General features: G+C 46.7%; 1 protein-coding gene across 1 annotated transcript; it reads left to right on the top strand.

Moving 5' to 3' along the window:
* Positions 1–703: 703 nt before the first annotated feature.
* On the top strand, positions 704–13,942 carry LOC306912386 (uncharacterized protein). Its single transcript, XM_079488568.1, has 3 exons — positions 704–849; positions 5,609–5,669; positions 6,218–13,942. Exon 3 carries the CDS (start codon positions 6,503–6,505, stop codon positions 13,589–13,591), a length of 7,089 nt encoding a protein of 2,362 aa, XP_079344694.1. The 5' UTR covers positions 704–849; positions 5,609–5,669; positions 6,218–6,502; the 3' UTR covers positions 13,592–13,942.
* Positions 13,943–14,576: the final 634 nt, after the last annotated feature.

Genomic DNA, 14,576 nt, shown 5'->3' with positions numbered 1-14,576 from the left:
CGCATATCACTAATGTCAACAACGTCTATTTAAGGGTCTTTAGAAGCATTCATATTTTAATCAGGTGGCGACATGGATTTACTATTGAGCCACTAAACATGCACGCTAGGTTTATCCAGCGCGATTTGAGCCGTAAATACGAGGAAAAAGGCCTACAAAACCTCTTATTCCCACAATGATGATGATAACCCCCCAGCCAAGAGCTAAAGGCGTATTTCTTTCTTTTTAGTTGACTGTTTCACAAAATAATTCTGATGAATTGAACATGGTGGACCATATTGTAAACAAGTGTAATGTATGGTCTCGTCCTTAGTTAAGTTTTTGGATTGAATTGTGCTTGAAATGTACTGTAATTCTGCAAACTGTTAATAAATACTTAAATCGCTTCTGTGAAATGTTGTATCCTGTCTGAAGAGGATACGGAAATGGTCTTCCGTTTGACGACCTGTCTGTGCACAAATAACCGGATACAGTAGGCGGGCTAATGGGGACGGACGGACTGTCACTCAGCCAGACAGACCATATATATACTCTATGAGACAGACACATGTGCGTCTTCACTTTACGGACAATCAATGAACTGAGTACAGCTTGTATGGTAATCAATTCACACTGAGGAGCTGCGTTCCAATTGGCGAATTTTGTTGGCGTTGTTTGAATATTTCTCTCCGTCACTCATTTCTCTCAGACACTGAGCCGACAACAGACGTGTTTTTGAGGGAAACTGACTCGACCCGCCACTGCAACTTCTCTGGATATATCTATTGTGTACAACTGCTATTTTTTGTATTCTTGTTTTGCTGTTTTTTTGTGTGTCCTTTTCTGTGGCTTACAGGAACAAGATCGGAGGTAAGTTCACAACAAATCCTTTTCTTAATCAAAATTGTTTTCTTGGTAAAAAAAAGTTTTCAAACCACCTAGTTTGACCGTCATAACCACACACACACACACACACACACACACACACACACACACACCAGCTAACGCCACCGGCATAACCAGTACACCACACACCAATGCTGCTTTGTGTTGTATTGAAACTTGGTTTGAAGACGTCGTCTTGGTAAAATAACCAAGCTACAACCTTCACACTGCACAGCTAATTAAAGACACTGGTAATGGCAGTGTTTTTGTTGACTGTGTGTGGTGTGTGTGTGTGTGTGTGTGTGTGTGTGGTTAATCCATCGTCTACACGCCATAATCATTTTTGCATGGCCGCATCAGACCTCATCCGACGTTATAAACAATTAAATCCATGTAGGAGTTAGAACGTGTTGTAAAAAAAAAAGAGAATAATTCGGTCGTCGCCACGTTGCCTCAGAATTCTCTAGCGTAACTACTTTGAGAATAACAGCGGAGTGCTGATAATGGTTAACAGACGGTAACACTGAGTGTCTGTCACTGTATCCTCCCACGCATACTAACGCGGACCCCCGCGCCGAACTCCGCGGACCCCCCCCCCCCGTACTCCGCGGACCCCCCCCCCCCCGTGTGTGTGTGTGTGTGTGTGTGTGTGTGACAGGTGGTTGTGTGTGACTGGTGGTTGTGTGTGTGTGTGTGTGACTGGTGGTTGTGTGTACTAAACATGGTGTGTTCACTGTGGGTGAACTGCATGGGCATTGGTTGTATAACATGGTGTTAACCTGGCTCCTTAAGGGAGTTCCAGGGGGTCCCCAGCAAAATGATAGTTTGGAACCAAATGCACGCTTATGGGTCTGTAACTCTGAGAGTGTACAAATGGAACCAGGGTCCATTTGGTTCCATGTTGTACAGTCAGAGTTCAATTAACATTGATTTTTGAGTGGCGCAACCACTCCAACGAACAGCAATGTCCGTGTCCGTGTGTTCACCTATGTGACTACCTATGTGACTATGTCACTATGAGCACGAGTACCAATGACTACCACAAGTGGCGCTGTTGTGCCAGAAATGGAGAGAGAGAGAGAGATAGTGCTGCACTTCTGCCTGCTAATGAGAGACAGAGGGGGGGGGGGGAGTTGCACCACTCAGTTCACACAGGTGTGATTTTTACAATATAAATTGGGGGTCCCAGAGATAGAAATGCCTTTAAATGGGGGTCGGTAGACTAATGCAATAAATGAAACGGGTTGAGAATCACTGCTAGAGCCATACAATTCTTCTCTTATGGGGGTCCCTGCCCTGGGCCTGGCATATATTTTCAAATGAGGGTCCGTGGGCTAATTGGTGTGAGTTTGGGAACCACTGCTCTACTGGGTTTAGTTGGTTGCACTGGACACTGGTTCTATAACCAGGTGGCTTGTTAGGCTGTTCTGATTTCTTTCTATACCAAAGGTCTACGTTGTGCAAAAGGGAGCTTGTAGATCTGCTACTTTCAGCAAATGTTCCCCTCAGAATGGTGATGCTAGCTAATTAATTATGTAAAAAACAAATATACGTATGTTGGGCTGTTCTGTGTGATATTTTTTTCTATACCAGGGGTCAGTCACTGTACCCGCACTATCCCATGCATAACTGGGCATTGGTTGTATAACCCATTCTGGGCGGTAACCCCTTTTGGTGTTTTAAGCATTGTTATACTTTAGCTGTTGAAAAATAGCAGATCTACAAGCTCATAGCAAGCTTGTAGATCTGCTATTTTTGAAAAATCGTGAAAATGTGGTGCAAATCCTTATATATTCTATCAGAGCGAATGTTTTTAACTCAAATCTTTGATTCTGGGAGGTCCCTGGAACAACATATTTTCAGATCGGGGTCAGAAAACTGTTTAAATTTAGAGGGCATTTGTAGAATCATCCTCAGGTCTAAAAGGGGTAACCTGGTGTTGGTTATAAAGTTTGTTGTTTCTTGTTGTACTCTACTGTAGTGGGTCCCAAAGTGGGGTCCGGGGACCCCCAGGGGTCCTTGAGGGAGTTCCAGGGGGTCCCCAGCAAAATGATAGTTTGGAACCAAATGGACTCTTATGTGTCTGTAGCTCTGAGTGTACAAATGGACCCGTAACAAATGGAACCAAATGGACCCGTTACGGGTCCATTTGGTTACATTTGTGCTCTCAGAGTTAAATGAACATTGATTTTACAATATAAATTGGGCGTCCCAAAGTGGGGTCCGGGGACCCCCAGGGGTCCTTGAGGGAGTTCCAGTGGGTCCCCAGCAAAATGATAATTTGGAACCAAATGGACCCTTATGGGTCTAACTCTGAGAGTATACAAATGGAACCAAATGAACCCATTAGGCTCCACTTGGGTCCATTTGCAATTCATTAACATTGTTTTCACAATATAAATTGGTGGTCCCAGAGATAGAAATGCCATTAAATGGGGGTTTGTAGACTAATGCATGTCAAACTGGGGGTCCTTGAAATGAAATGGGTTGAGAATCACTGCTAGGGCTGTAAAAAAAAATCTTCTTATGGAGTTATGGGGGTCCCTGGCATATATTTTCAAATGAGGGTCCGCAGGCTAATTGGTGTGAATTTGGAAGTCCTTGACATGAAAACGTTTGGAAACCACTGCTCTACTGGGTTTAGTTGGTTGAAGAACAGGACACTGGTTCTATAACCAGGTGGCTTTTTGGGATGTTCTGATATCGGTGTGATATTTATTTGAGTGGTGCAAATGGCTGGGTGCCTGCCTGGCTGGGTGGGTGTGTCTGAGCACGAAAACAGCATGGTTGTTTTTCACCACCTGTGCGCAACCCAACACACACACATATTAACTGTATATATGGTGATTTCGGGTGTGCCAGTACAGTACAGTACAGTAGAGGGACCCCCACACGGTAAATCTGTCACTTCTCAACTGTTTCGGACACGGGGCGGCTCACCAGAATCGGGCCGGCACCCTGGGTGCGTTCCTGTGGGTCAGGAACTTGCCCCCCTGGGGACCCCCACACGGAGTTGCACCACTCACTTCACACGGGTGTGATTTTTCTATACCAGGGGTCTAGGTTGTGCTAAAAGGAGCGTGTAGATCTGTTACTTTGTACAAAAAATATATATATGTTGGGCTGTTCTGATATCAGAGTGATATTTCTTTCCAGCGATCTGGGTTGTGCAAAAGGGAACTTGAAGATCTGCTACTTTCAGCAAATGTTCCCTTCAGAATGCGGATGATGGCTAATTGTTAATGATGCAATCATGTCACCCTCCGGGGGTCATGGAATGCAATACTGTACTCAGTACTGCAGTACTTAAACTTTTTCATGTCAAGGACCCCCAAATTGCATACAGACCCCCATTTTAAAATATATGCCAGGGAAGGCACCCCCAAACGAGAAGATCTTTACAGCTTGAGCAGTGGTTCTCAACCATTTCAATGTCAAGGACCTGGGGGTCTGAGGCCTAATGCATGTCAAACTAGCATGTCACACACCTAAGATAGCAGACCGAGGAGCTCACAGCGTCGTGGATGATACGTCGTGTGAGCCCTTGTGCTATGTTTGTAAAACATTTATACTGCGCAGCAGCGCCTCGTGAAATAGACCAGTGGCAGTGTTGTTTTTGTTGAAAACTATGACCGAGGTGTGTGTGTGTGTGTGTGTGTGTGTGTGTGTGTGTGTGTGTGTGTGTGTGTGTGTGTGTGTGTGTGTGTGTGTGTGTGTGTGTGTGTGTGTGTGTGTGTGTGTGTGTGTGTGTGTGTGTGTGTGTGTGTGTGTGTTGGGTTCAGTGTGGTTGAACTAAACATATGGATGCTGCTGCATACGTTGTGTTGCTTAAATGACTGCATAGTTGCGTTCTCAACAGTTGCGCAGCAAAACACAAAAGGAAAAAAATCCATCGACACATTGATTTGCGGTCTCGACTTATTTGCCAAATATGAGTCGTTTCACATCCCTACTACATACGCCTTGTAAGCTTGTACATCTGCTATGTTTGTAAAATATTTTGGTGTGTGTGTGTGTGTGTGTGGGGTACTGCAGTGGTTCTTAAACCTTTTCATATCAAGGACCCCCAAATTGATACAGACCAACATTTGAAAATATATGCCAGTGCAGCAACACCCATACAAGATTCGTATGGCTCAGTGATTCTCAATTATTTGAATTTCAAGGACCTGGGGTCCAAGGCCTAATCCATGTCAAACTAGTCCCAGGCCTAATAGATGTCAAACTGGCATGTATTAGGCCTTGACTTGGACCCCCATTTAATGACATTTCTCTGGCACCCCAATCTATATTGTAAAACCAATGTCAATTTAACTGTGTACAAATGGACCCAGTGGCCATTTGTATGTTCTCAGATATACAGATACAAGGGACCATCTGCTTCCAGTCTATATATTTTAGCTGGGGACCCCCTGGAACTTCCTCAAGGACCCATGGGGGTCTCTGGACCCCACTTTGACAACCACTGCAGTACTGTACTCTAACATTGTTGAAGTAGGACTCATCAAATGTCCCTGCGACCCATCTAACAGACCACCCCTGAGTCCCAGGACCTATTACATTGAAAACCTATTTACATCACTGTGAAGACTCGTGTAATAATGTTATACTATACTCTAACTGTGTGTGTGTGTGTGTGTGTGTGTGTGTGTGTGTGTGTGTGTGTGTGTGTGTGTGTGTGTGTGTGTGTGTGTGTGTGTGTGTGTGTGTGTGTGTGTGTGTGTGTGTGTGTGTCAAATTACAGTTCCAGAGAGGGAGACACTGGTCACCACAGGCTGTGGTGACCCGGACTGGTCCGTCACTAGGTTTGTCACTTTTGTATTGTTAGCAAATGGACACTTCTTTGACATCATTCAGTTAATTGTAAAGAATCCTAAAGCAAAAATCTTGGCCACTTGCTCACTCACACTCGGTCACTCCAGCATGGCAGTGTTATGGTGAAATTGATGACCTATGTGACCTGATGACCTATGTGACCATCTTATGGACTTCACATAACTTACATGGAGGTCTTTAAATATGTCTCCTAAATACTGTTACATTGAACTCTGCTAATTAACAAACCACGATGATTGATGTTAGGACATTGACCTTATGTGATGTCTACTCTAGTTTACATAATGGGACATGCCTCCATGCCACTACATGTTATTAGCTTTCAACACTTCACCACTTTAATTGCATCCTGTGTCCACACATTTTACAAATGTTACCTTCCTACTCTTAGAAATAAATTGTAACGTTAGTTAGTGGTTGCACTACTAAATTCAGTTTGTCATTGGGGTTGCTTTTTTGTGTTATACGGTAATACCACATTGCTATTCTAATTTTGCCTATTTCATTTACTGCTTAGGTCATCACATCTGAACAGCTACACCAGTGACTTCATATATAACGGTAAGAAAGTTCATTCTTGGTTAGTTAGAGACTACATATAGTAACGGTAAGTAATTTCATTCTTGGTTAGTTCGCGACTACATATATTTAACGGTAAGTTCATTCTTGGTTAGTTAGAGAGTACATATATGTAACGGTAAGTAAGTTAATTCTTGGTTACAGACTGCATATTTACAGGTAAATTGTGATTTTTAACACGTTTAGATCTAGTCATTATTTTGTCACATAACATTGTGACATCATGCCTCGTCCAAAGCAGAGATCTGCGGCTAAAAAGAAGTTCTGGGCTAATAGCCCTGCTAAGGCCAACCTTTCACAATCACCAAACGGTAGCGCTTCAGTCGAGGAAGTCGATGAGAAGAAACAGGAGACCATTTCTCCACTCGTGCAGCCTTCTCCAAAAAAAGCTCGGCATGCCATTGACCTTTCCAACAGGGACCCTGTGCATGAACCACTCATTCAACCATCTGCTGTGATCTCTGTGCAAGCATCCAGAAGCCAGGCTCATAATTTATATCCCAATTTTTCAAGGAATAAGCAGTGTACATGCATGTCTCTCACATTTCTGGCACAGCAAAATGAGGGACTTGAGTTGAGGAGGGATGATCTCAACAAGATACTGGACATGGGCGACCGTCTGTATAGAAGAACAATCAATAGACAAAAAAGACGGAACCTGTTTCAGAGCAAATTCCTGTCGATGGAGGAAACGCCTCTCGATGTGGAAACGGAACACAATCACTACTCTGTGATCAAATCGAATGTGGAGACGGGATACATGAGAGAAGCAGGAGATACTAGACAGCAGCATTGGTTGCTGAATCTTCATGCAAGACTCCAGTGTTTGTCTGCAGATGTGACACATGCACTGCTTACAATATCGCCATACACAATTGCTGTATTTAGAGACGCGTCGGGAAGATATGGCATGTTTGACCCGCACAGCAGAAATGATGATGGCCTACCTTTAGCTCCGTGGAAAGGAGGAACAGCAGTAATGATGACCTTCACTCACTTGGATGATCTAATTGCTAAAATTGACCATCTAACTGTCAGCGTACATTCCATACCGATTGACAGAATGCTGTTTGACTTCATGCCAGTGACATTTGTACAGACAAATGCCCCATCACCCCATGTAGAGACAAATGCCCCGTCACCCTCAACTAGCAGACATGAAACAAACACTGGGCCATCAAGCACCAAGCCTTCTCTGCAGTCAGGCATTTCATCACCCACAGAAGTGGGGTCCAACACTTCATCTGACACTTTTCACAAACTGAACAAACGCCGGCGACGGAAACTGAGCAGAAAAACAGGTTCACAGAAACCAACAACTCGAAGACAGACAAACACAATTGAAGATATTAGGGCCAGGAATAAGGAATATATCCGGAAGTACAGGGCAAAGAGGTGCATCATAGATACAGAATTCAAGGCTAAGCAAAAAGGATACAACAGCGCATACTTCCAAAGCAAATACAGCAAAGATCTGGATTTCAAAGGGAAGGAACTGCAGAAGCACAAGTACAGGTACAAGATGGATGAGGTGTTCAGAGAGAAGCGCAAGGCATTTAGCAAGGCATATGACAACAGTAGGTATCATACAGATGAGAAGTTCAGGGGGAAGCGCAAGGCATTTAGCAAGGCATATGTCAACAGGAGGTTCCATGTAGATGAGGAGTTCAGGGAAAAGCTCAGGCAACACATGAAGTTTTACATGGCCCACAAATGCAAAACAGACGCGTTCTTCAAGATGCGCCGTGACATGCGCCAAGCCTTGAAGTTAAAAAGAAGGTACATGGAGTTATGTCGAGTGCAGCTCAGACTGCGCGTTGAAGACAACAAGAGGCGAGTAGAAGATAGGCGCGTTGAAAAGGAAGCAAGGAAAGCTTTACAAGAAAAGCAGCTCCAAGACTGCTGTATAGCGAAATTCCACGCAGACATAGAAGATGGACCAACATTTGTGTGCACAACGTGCCACCGGGCGCTGTTCTCTGGTCAAGTGGACCCTTGTCATCGGGAAAAGTACAAGACAAACCCTGACGTAGTTGCAGCATGCTTGACTGGAAAATATGTTCATTTCTGTGACGATGAATGCGGAGGCCCAGAAGATTGCACTGTACCCAAAGAAAGACATAGAGAGTGGATATGTAAATGCTGTCACAGAATTGTACTAGCAGGAAGAATGCCAGACATAGCTGTTGCAAACAACTTGGAGCTAGCAGCCATTCCTCCAGAGCTTTGCCAACTGAATGTTCTGGAAAGACAAATGACAGCATTAGACATCCCATTTGCCAAGATTCTCACTCTCCCTAAAGGCAAACAAGGAGCTGTACATGGTGCTGTGGTGTGTGTACCATCAAACGTGGAAACCACCATAAACGCCTTACCCAGAAGGCTCGACTCATCTGGTTTGTACAGAGTGAAGCTGAAGCGACGTATGCGGTACAAAGGCCATCATTTGTTTCACACTGTCAATGTGAGGAATGTGGTTTTGGCTCTGAGGAAACTCATCGAGACACACCCCGACTACAGGAACATCACAATCCGAGACGAGGACGACATCAGTGGTGAAGCTGTGGTAGACCCGCTTGAAGAACTACCCGCTTCTGAACAGACGGCCACAGACGACGGCATGGACAGTTGTGATGAGGCCGAAATGATGGAAGTGGCTGATTCTACGGAAGCTCTCGACTCATCACGGACAGTGGATCAGCATCCACCCAGTGCTGAGGATGAGCAAGATGTGCTGAGACCTGGACATGGCCTAGACAGTTGCCTGCAACCGGACGACATTGGGCAGGACATGATGACATATGGAGATGGCATATTCACCATAGCCCCAGCGGAAGGAAACAAGCCTGTCAGCTACAGCACAGTCCCTAACCTCGAAGCAAAGGCCTTCCCGACATTGTTTCCCACTGGAGAGAACACGTTTGATCGGAAGAGAAGGGTCAAACTGTCCCCAAGCAGGTACTTCAACGCGAGACTTTTCGGTGTTGACGCACGTTTTGCAAGAGACCAAACCTATCTCTTCTTTGCACAGTTTGTCTCAGAGACACACTTGGCAAAAAACACCATCTCAATCCAATTGAGAAAAGGCAAACCCAAAACCAAAGATGGTCGCCGGATCAACAACAAGATGTTGCAGAACAAGTCTGAAGTCGAGCGACTGGTCAAAAACCGCGACGCAACAAGATTCATGTCGCCAATGAGGGGGACTCCAGCTTACTGGCAGAAGACCATGTTGGATTTGTTTGCCATGGTCCGTCAGATAGGTCCACCCACCTTCTTTTTGACCATAAGTGCTGCAGAGTTCAGATGGCCGGAGGTTATAAAGGCAATCAAAGCACAGCAAGGCCAAATAGTGGACTTCGACAAGCTGGACTGGAATGACAAATGCGACATCCTCAGAAGCAATGCAGTGACGACCATGCGCATGTTTGACAAGCGAGTTAGTTCGTATTATAGAAACGTGCTGTTTGATAAGGAGGCTCTTCCAATTGGACGCGTCATCGATTGGTTCCATCGCGTGGAATTCCAAGCAAGAGGGTCCCCCCATTTGCATTGTTTAATGTGGATAGCCGACGCCCCCGTATATGGAGAAGACTCGGACGAGAAGATTTGCGAGTTTGCAGACCGCTACATTAAGTGCCAGCTGCCTGATCCGAACGAAGATCCCATACTCTACAAAATTGTCACAGAGGTTCAGATGCACAGCAGAAACCATACCAAATCGTGTAGGAAAGGTCGCAAGACATGCAGGTTTGGATTCCCAAAACCACCAGTGGACAAAACGTGGATCACAAACCCGACGCCAGTTGATCCAATTCAGGAAGAACTTGAAAAAGATTTGGATGATGGCGCAACGGCTGGAAATGATGCAGCAAATAAGAGTGCAAGAAAGGAGGCAAAGGACGGTGCAAAAGGCTTAGGCAAAAAACGGACGGCACAGACGCAAGCTTCTATGGCCAAACTCAAACCACTGTTTGATATGCTGATTGATGGCACATCAGAAGTGACTGACCTAGCGGACTTGCTGGCAAAGTGCAATTTGACTCGGGAAGAGTACAATGCCTCTCTTCAAGACATGAGGAAGACACATGTCCTCTTGATGAAGCGTGGAGTGAAGGACGGCTTTGTGAATAACTACAACCCAGTTTTGCTGAAGGCCTGGAATGCGAACATGGATATCCAGTTTGTCCTGGACCACTATGTCTGCATCTCCTACATGCTGTCCTACATATCCAAGGCCGAAAGTGAGATGGGCGAACTTCTCAAGCAAGTAGTGGTTGGAATAGACCCCACGAAAGTGAGCGAGAGGGATGCAATGAACCAACTGGTTCACTCCTATGTCAAAAACAGACAGGTTAGCGCACAGGAGGCAGTCGCCCGGACTTGCAGTTTGCATTTGAAGAAATGCTCCCGGCAAGTTATCTTCCTCCCCACGGATGACAATGCCATGAGAATGAGCCTCCCGCTCAGCACGCTGCAGAAAAGACCAGACGATTCAGAACACGTATGGATGACACATTGTCTGGACAGATACAATGTCAGACCCAAATCCCCCGAGTTTGACAACATGTGTCTAGCTGAATTTGCATCCGACTACAGGGTTGTGTACGGTGACGAAGCTACACAGAAGGATTGCGTAAAGCTCTCCGACAACATGGGAACCATGAGGAAGCGCAAAAAGGTTGGCTACCCCGCAGTCATCAGATATGCGAAATTTTCGGAACAGAAGGAACCCGAAAAATACTATGGCACCCTGCTTAAAGTCTACCTTCCCCATCGCTACCAAACATCGCTGAAAACCGAAACCTTCCCCTCCTACACAGAGTTCTACCACAACGCGTCTGTGAGATTACCTGGAACAGATGAGGTTTGGGGAGCCAATATAATTGTTGCTAGGAACAGGAAGAAGTTCGAGAAACACAGTGAATCGATCGAAGAAGCCATGGAGGAGTTCCTGAAGAATGGCCCTGCTGAAGACGCGTGGGCCGACATTGCAGCAGAAAATGAGCTCGATCGATTGGAATGTCTTGCCCAACAAGATGAAATTCCGCTGGATGATGAGGAACGAGACGACGTGCCAGAGTTCAGTGCTCAAGACGTGCCTAATATTGGACATGTTGCTGTATCGGCCCCACAGGTGAGCCTGGATCATCTGCTCACTATGTGTCGAAACCTCAACCAGACACAAGCCTCCATTTTTCACTCTGTACGTGACTGGTGCTTGAAGAGCGTGAACGAGCAGAACCCCGACCCGTTCTTTTACTTTGTCACTGGAGGTGCTGGAACTGGCAAATCACACATGATAAGGTGCGTCTACGGTGAAGGAACAAGAATTCTCCGTCGACTCCCCAGACTGTTTGAAGACACTGATCCATCTACGCCCACAGTGCTGCTGTCTGCGTTCACTGGAACTGCAGCATACAACATCTCAGGGAACACTCTGCACTCCCTGTTGAAGTTGCCAAGAAGCCTCAAACCCCCCTACACAGGCTTGGGAAATAGATTGGATGACATGCGAGCGAAGCTGGGGAATGCGCAGATCATCGTCATTGATGAGGTGTCGATGATTTCCAAAGACTTGTTTGCCTTCGTCCACTGGAGACTGCAAGAGATTAAAGGCAGCAAGATGCCATTCGGAGGCATGTCTGTGCTTGCAGTAGGTGACTTTCACCAGCTCCCTCCAACGTCACAAGGGAAACCGCTCTGCGTGCTCGAGGAATGCAAACCGGACCTTTTGCACGAACACTTTCAGATGATCACGTTGACGGAGATCATGCGACAGAAAGATGATGTGCCCTACGCAGAACTTCTCAATCGGCTGAGAGTCAAAGGGAAGAAGGATCCGCTGAGTGTTGCAGACAAAGATCTTCTTGCTCAGAGAGTGACTGAGCGTCACCTTTGTCCCAAGGATGTTGTGCACATCTTCGCAACCAACAAAGAAGTTGCGGCACACAACATCAAGTCCTTGTCTGAGCTCCACACCCACATCGTTGACATACCTGCAGAAGACTACAGGAGAGATGAACGGAATCACCAGATGACTCGTCTTAACAGAGCCTGTACAGGACAGCAAAAGGACCTTCTTGACAATTTGCAAGTTGCGGAAGGCGCCCCTGTCATGATCATCAGGAACATAGATGTGGAAGATGGCCTTGTCAACGGGACATTTGGCAAGATCGATAGTGTAGAGTATCTGGTGAACCAGGACGGCACTACGGTAGCCAAGCTTTGGCTTCTGCTAGACAAGCCTGATGCCGGGCTGAAATATCGCACAACTACACCTGGCGCTAAGCAAGTGCACATCATAAGGGTGGAGGAATACCTGAGTGACCAGAAAGTGATTCGCAGGCAATTTCCCATCAAGTTGGCATATGCTTGCACAGCTCACAAAGTCCAAGGCATGACTACGCAATCCGCCGTGGTTTCCCTGAAACGGATCTTCCAACCAGGCATGGCCTACGTTGCCCTCAGTAGGACAACGTCATTGCAAGGATTGCACATCATCGACTTTGATGAGAAGAAAATCTACGCTGATCCGGAAATCACAGCCGCCCTGGAATCCATGAAGACCGCCTCACTGGACAGTGTCATGCCACTGTTGCATTTTCGAGAGAGGATGGGCCAAGCGCAAACGCTGACGATTGTCCATCACAACACGCAAAGCTTACGGGCTCACATTCAGGACATCAGGCAACATCACGAATTTCCACTTGCAGATGTCCTGTGCTTGACAGAAACCCATCTCACTGGCTCTGTTGTGGATGACGGTCTGCAATTGGATGGGTACACCATGTTCAGCCGCAACAGACACGTGTCATACGCAAGCAACCCTGACCGTGCAGAACAGAACGGCGGCGGTGTGGCTGTGTATGTGAAGGACCATTTCCAGGCTAGTGAAAGGCGGAACATTTTCAATGTGACAAACATGGAGTTTGTGGTCGTCAAGATCGAGTCCCCTGTCAAGCTTCTGATCGCTGCGGTGTACAGACCACCACGTTACGGTGACCCGTTCCTGGACAACCTGAAGGCCCTCCTGGACGGCTTAGAAATTATGGACCACCATCCCATCGTACTCTGTGGAGATTTTAATGAAGATCTACTTCAAGGGCCCACTTTTGGTGGGCCCATAAGCAGGCTGCTAGACTCCAGAGGATATGCACAACTCATCAAGGAGGCGACCACAGACAAGAACACGCTGTTGGATCACATGTACATCTCCAGACCACAGCAATGTCTACAGTCTGGAGTGCTGCGTACTTACTACAGCTACCACAATCCTGTGTATTGCGTATTATCCTCCGATCATGAGTAGTGAAGCCACACGATTCTCTGGTGTCCGATGAGAAAATTTGATTGATTGATTGTTGGGCGGTGGGGGGGGATTCACGTTCAGCTCCGTTCATTTGTTTGATTTCCTTGGAGGAGTTGCGTTGGGTCCCCAAGTCGGCTCCGTGGCCGTACCTTGAGTTGGCTGTGTGGCCGTGACCATTTCTTGTGTTGTCCTTGTGTTGGGTCCCCAAGTCGGCTCAGTGGCCGTACCTTGAGTTGGCTGTGTGGCCGTGACCGTCTCTTGTGTTGTCCTTGCGTTGGGTCCCCAAGTCGGCTCAGTGGCCGTACCTTGAGTTGGCTGTGTGGCCGTGACCATTTCTTGTGTTGTCATTGTGTTGGGTCCCCAAGTCGGCTCAGTGGCCGTACCTTGAGTTGGCTGTGTGGCCGTGACCGTCTCTTGTGTTGTCCTTGCGTTGGGTCCCCAAGTCGGCTCAGTGGCCGTACCTTGAGTTGGCTGTGTGGCCGTGACTATTTCTTGTGTTGTCCTTGTGTTGGGTCCCCAAGTCGGCTCAGTGGCCGTACCTTGAGTTGGCTGTGTGGCCGTGACCGTCTCTTGTGTTGTCCTTGCGTTGGGTCCCCAAGTCGGCTCAGTGGCCGTACCTTGAGTTGGCTGTGTGGCCGTGACCGTCTCTTGTGTTGTCCTTGCGTTGGGTCCCCAAGTCGGCTCAGTGGCCATACCTTGAGTTGGCTGTGTGGCCGCGACCGTCTCTTGTGTTGTCCTTGCGTCCGTGTTTGAGGGATTCCGATTTTACAGGGGCCAGTTTCGAATTGCAGCCGTCCGTAAGTGCCCTTTGAGAGCGGTTTTGAAGGAGTCAAGGGATTCGCATGTCTTAATGACTGTTGGTAGGGCGTACCACATTTTGGTGGCATAGGAGCGAGAATAATAATAATAACCACCGCAACACGTTTCATCTGACACGCTCCACAGACATGTTTTCGCACCGGTTATGTTCTTCATAGCCAGACGG

The sequence above is a fragment of the Electrona antarctica genome, assembly GCF_951216825.1.
Source record: "Electrona antarctica genome assembly, chromosome: 19".
In the NCBI taxonomy this organism is placed as follows: domain Eukaryota; kingdom Metazoa; phylum Chordata; class Actinopteri; order Myctophiformes; family Myctophidae; genus Electrona; species Electrona antarctica.
This window is presented reverse-complemented; position numbering and strand designations above follow the sequence as displayed.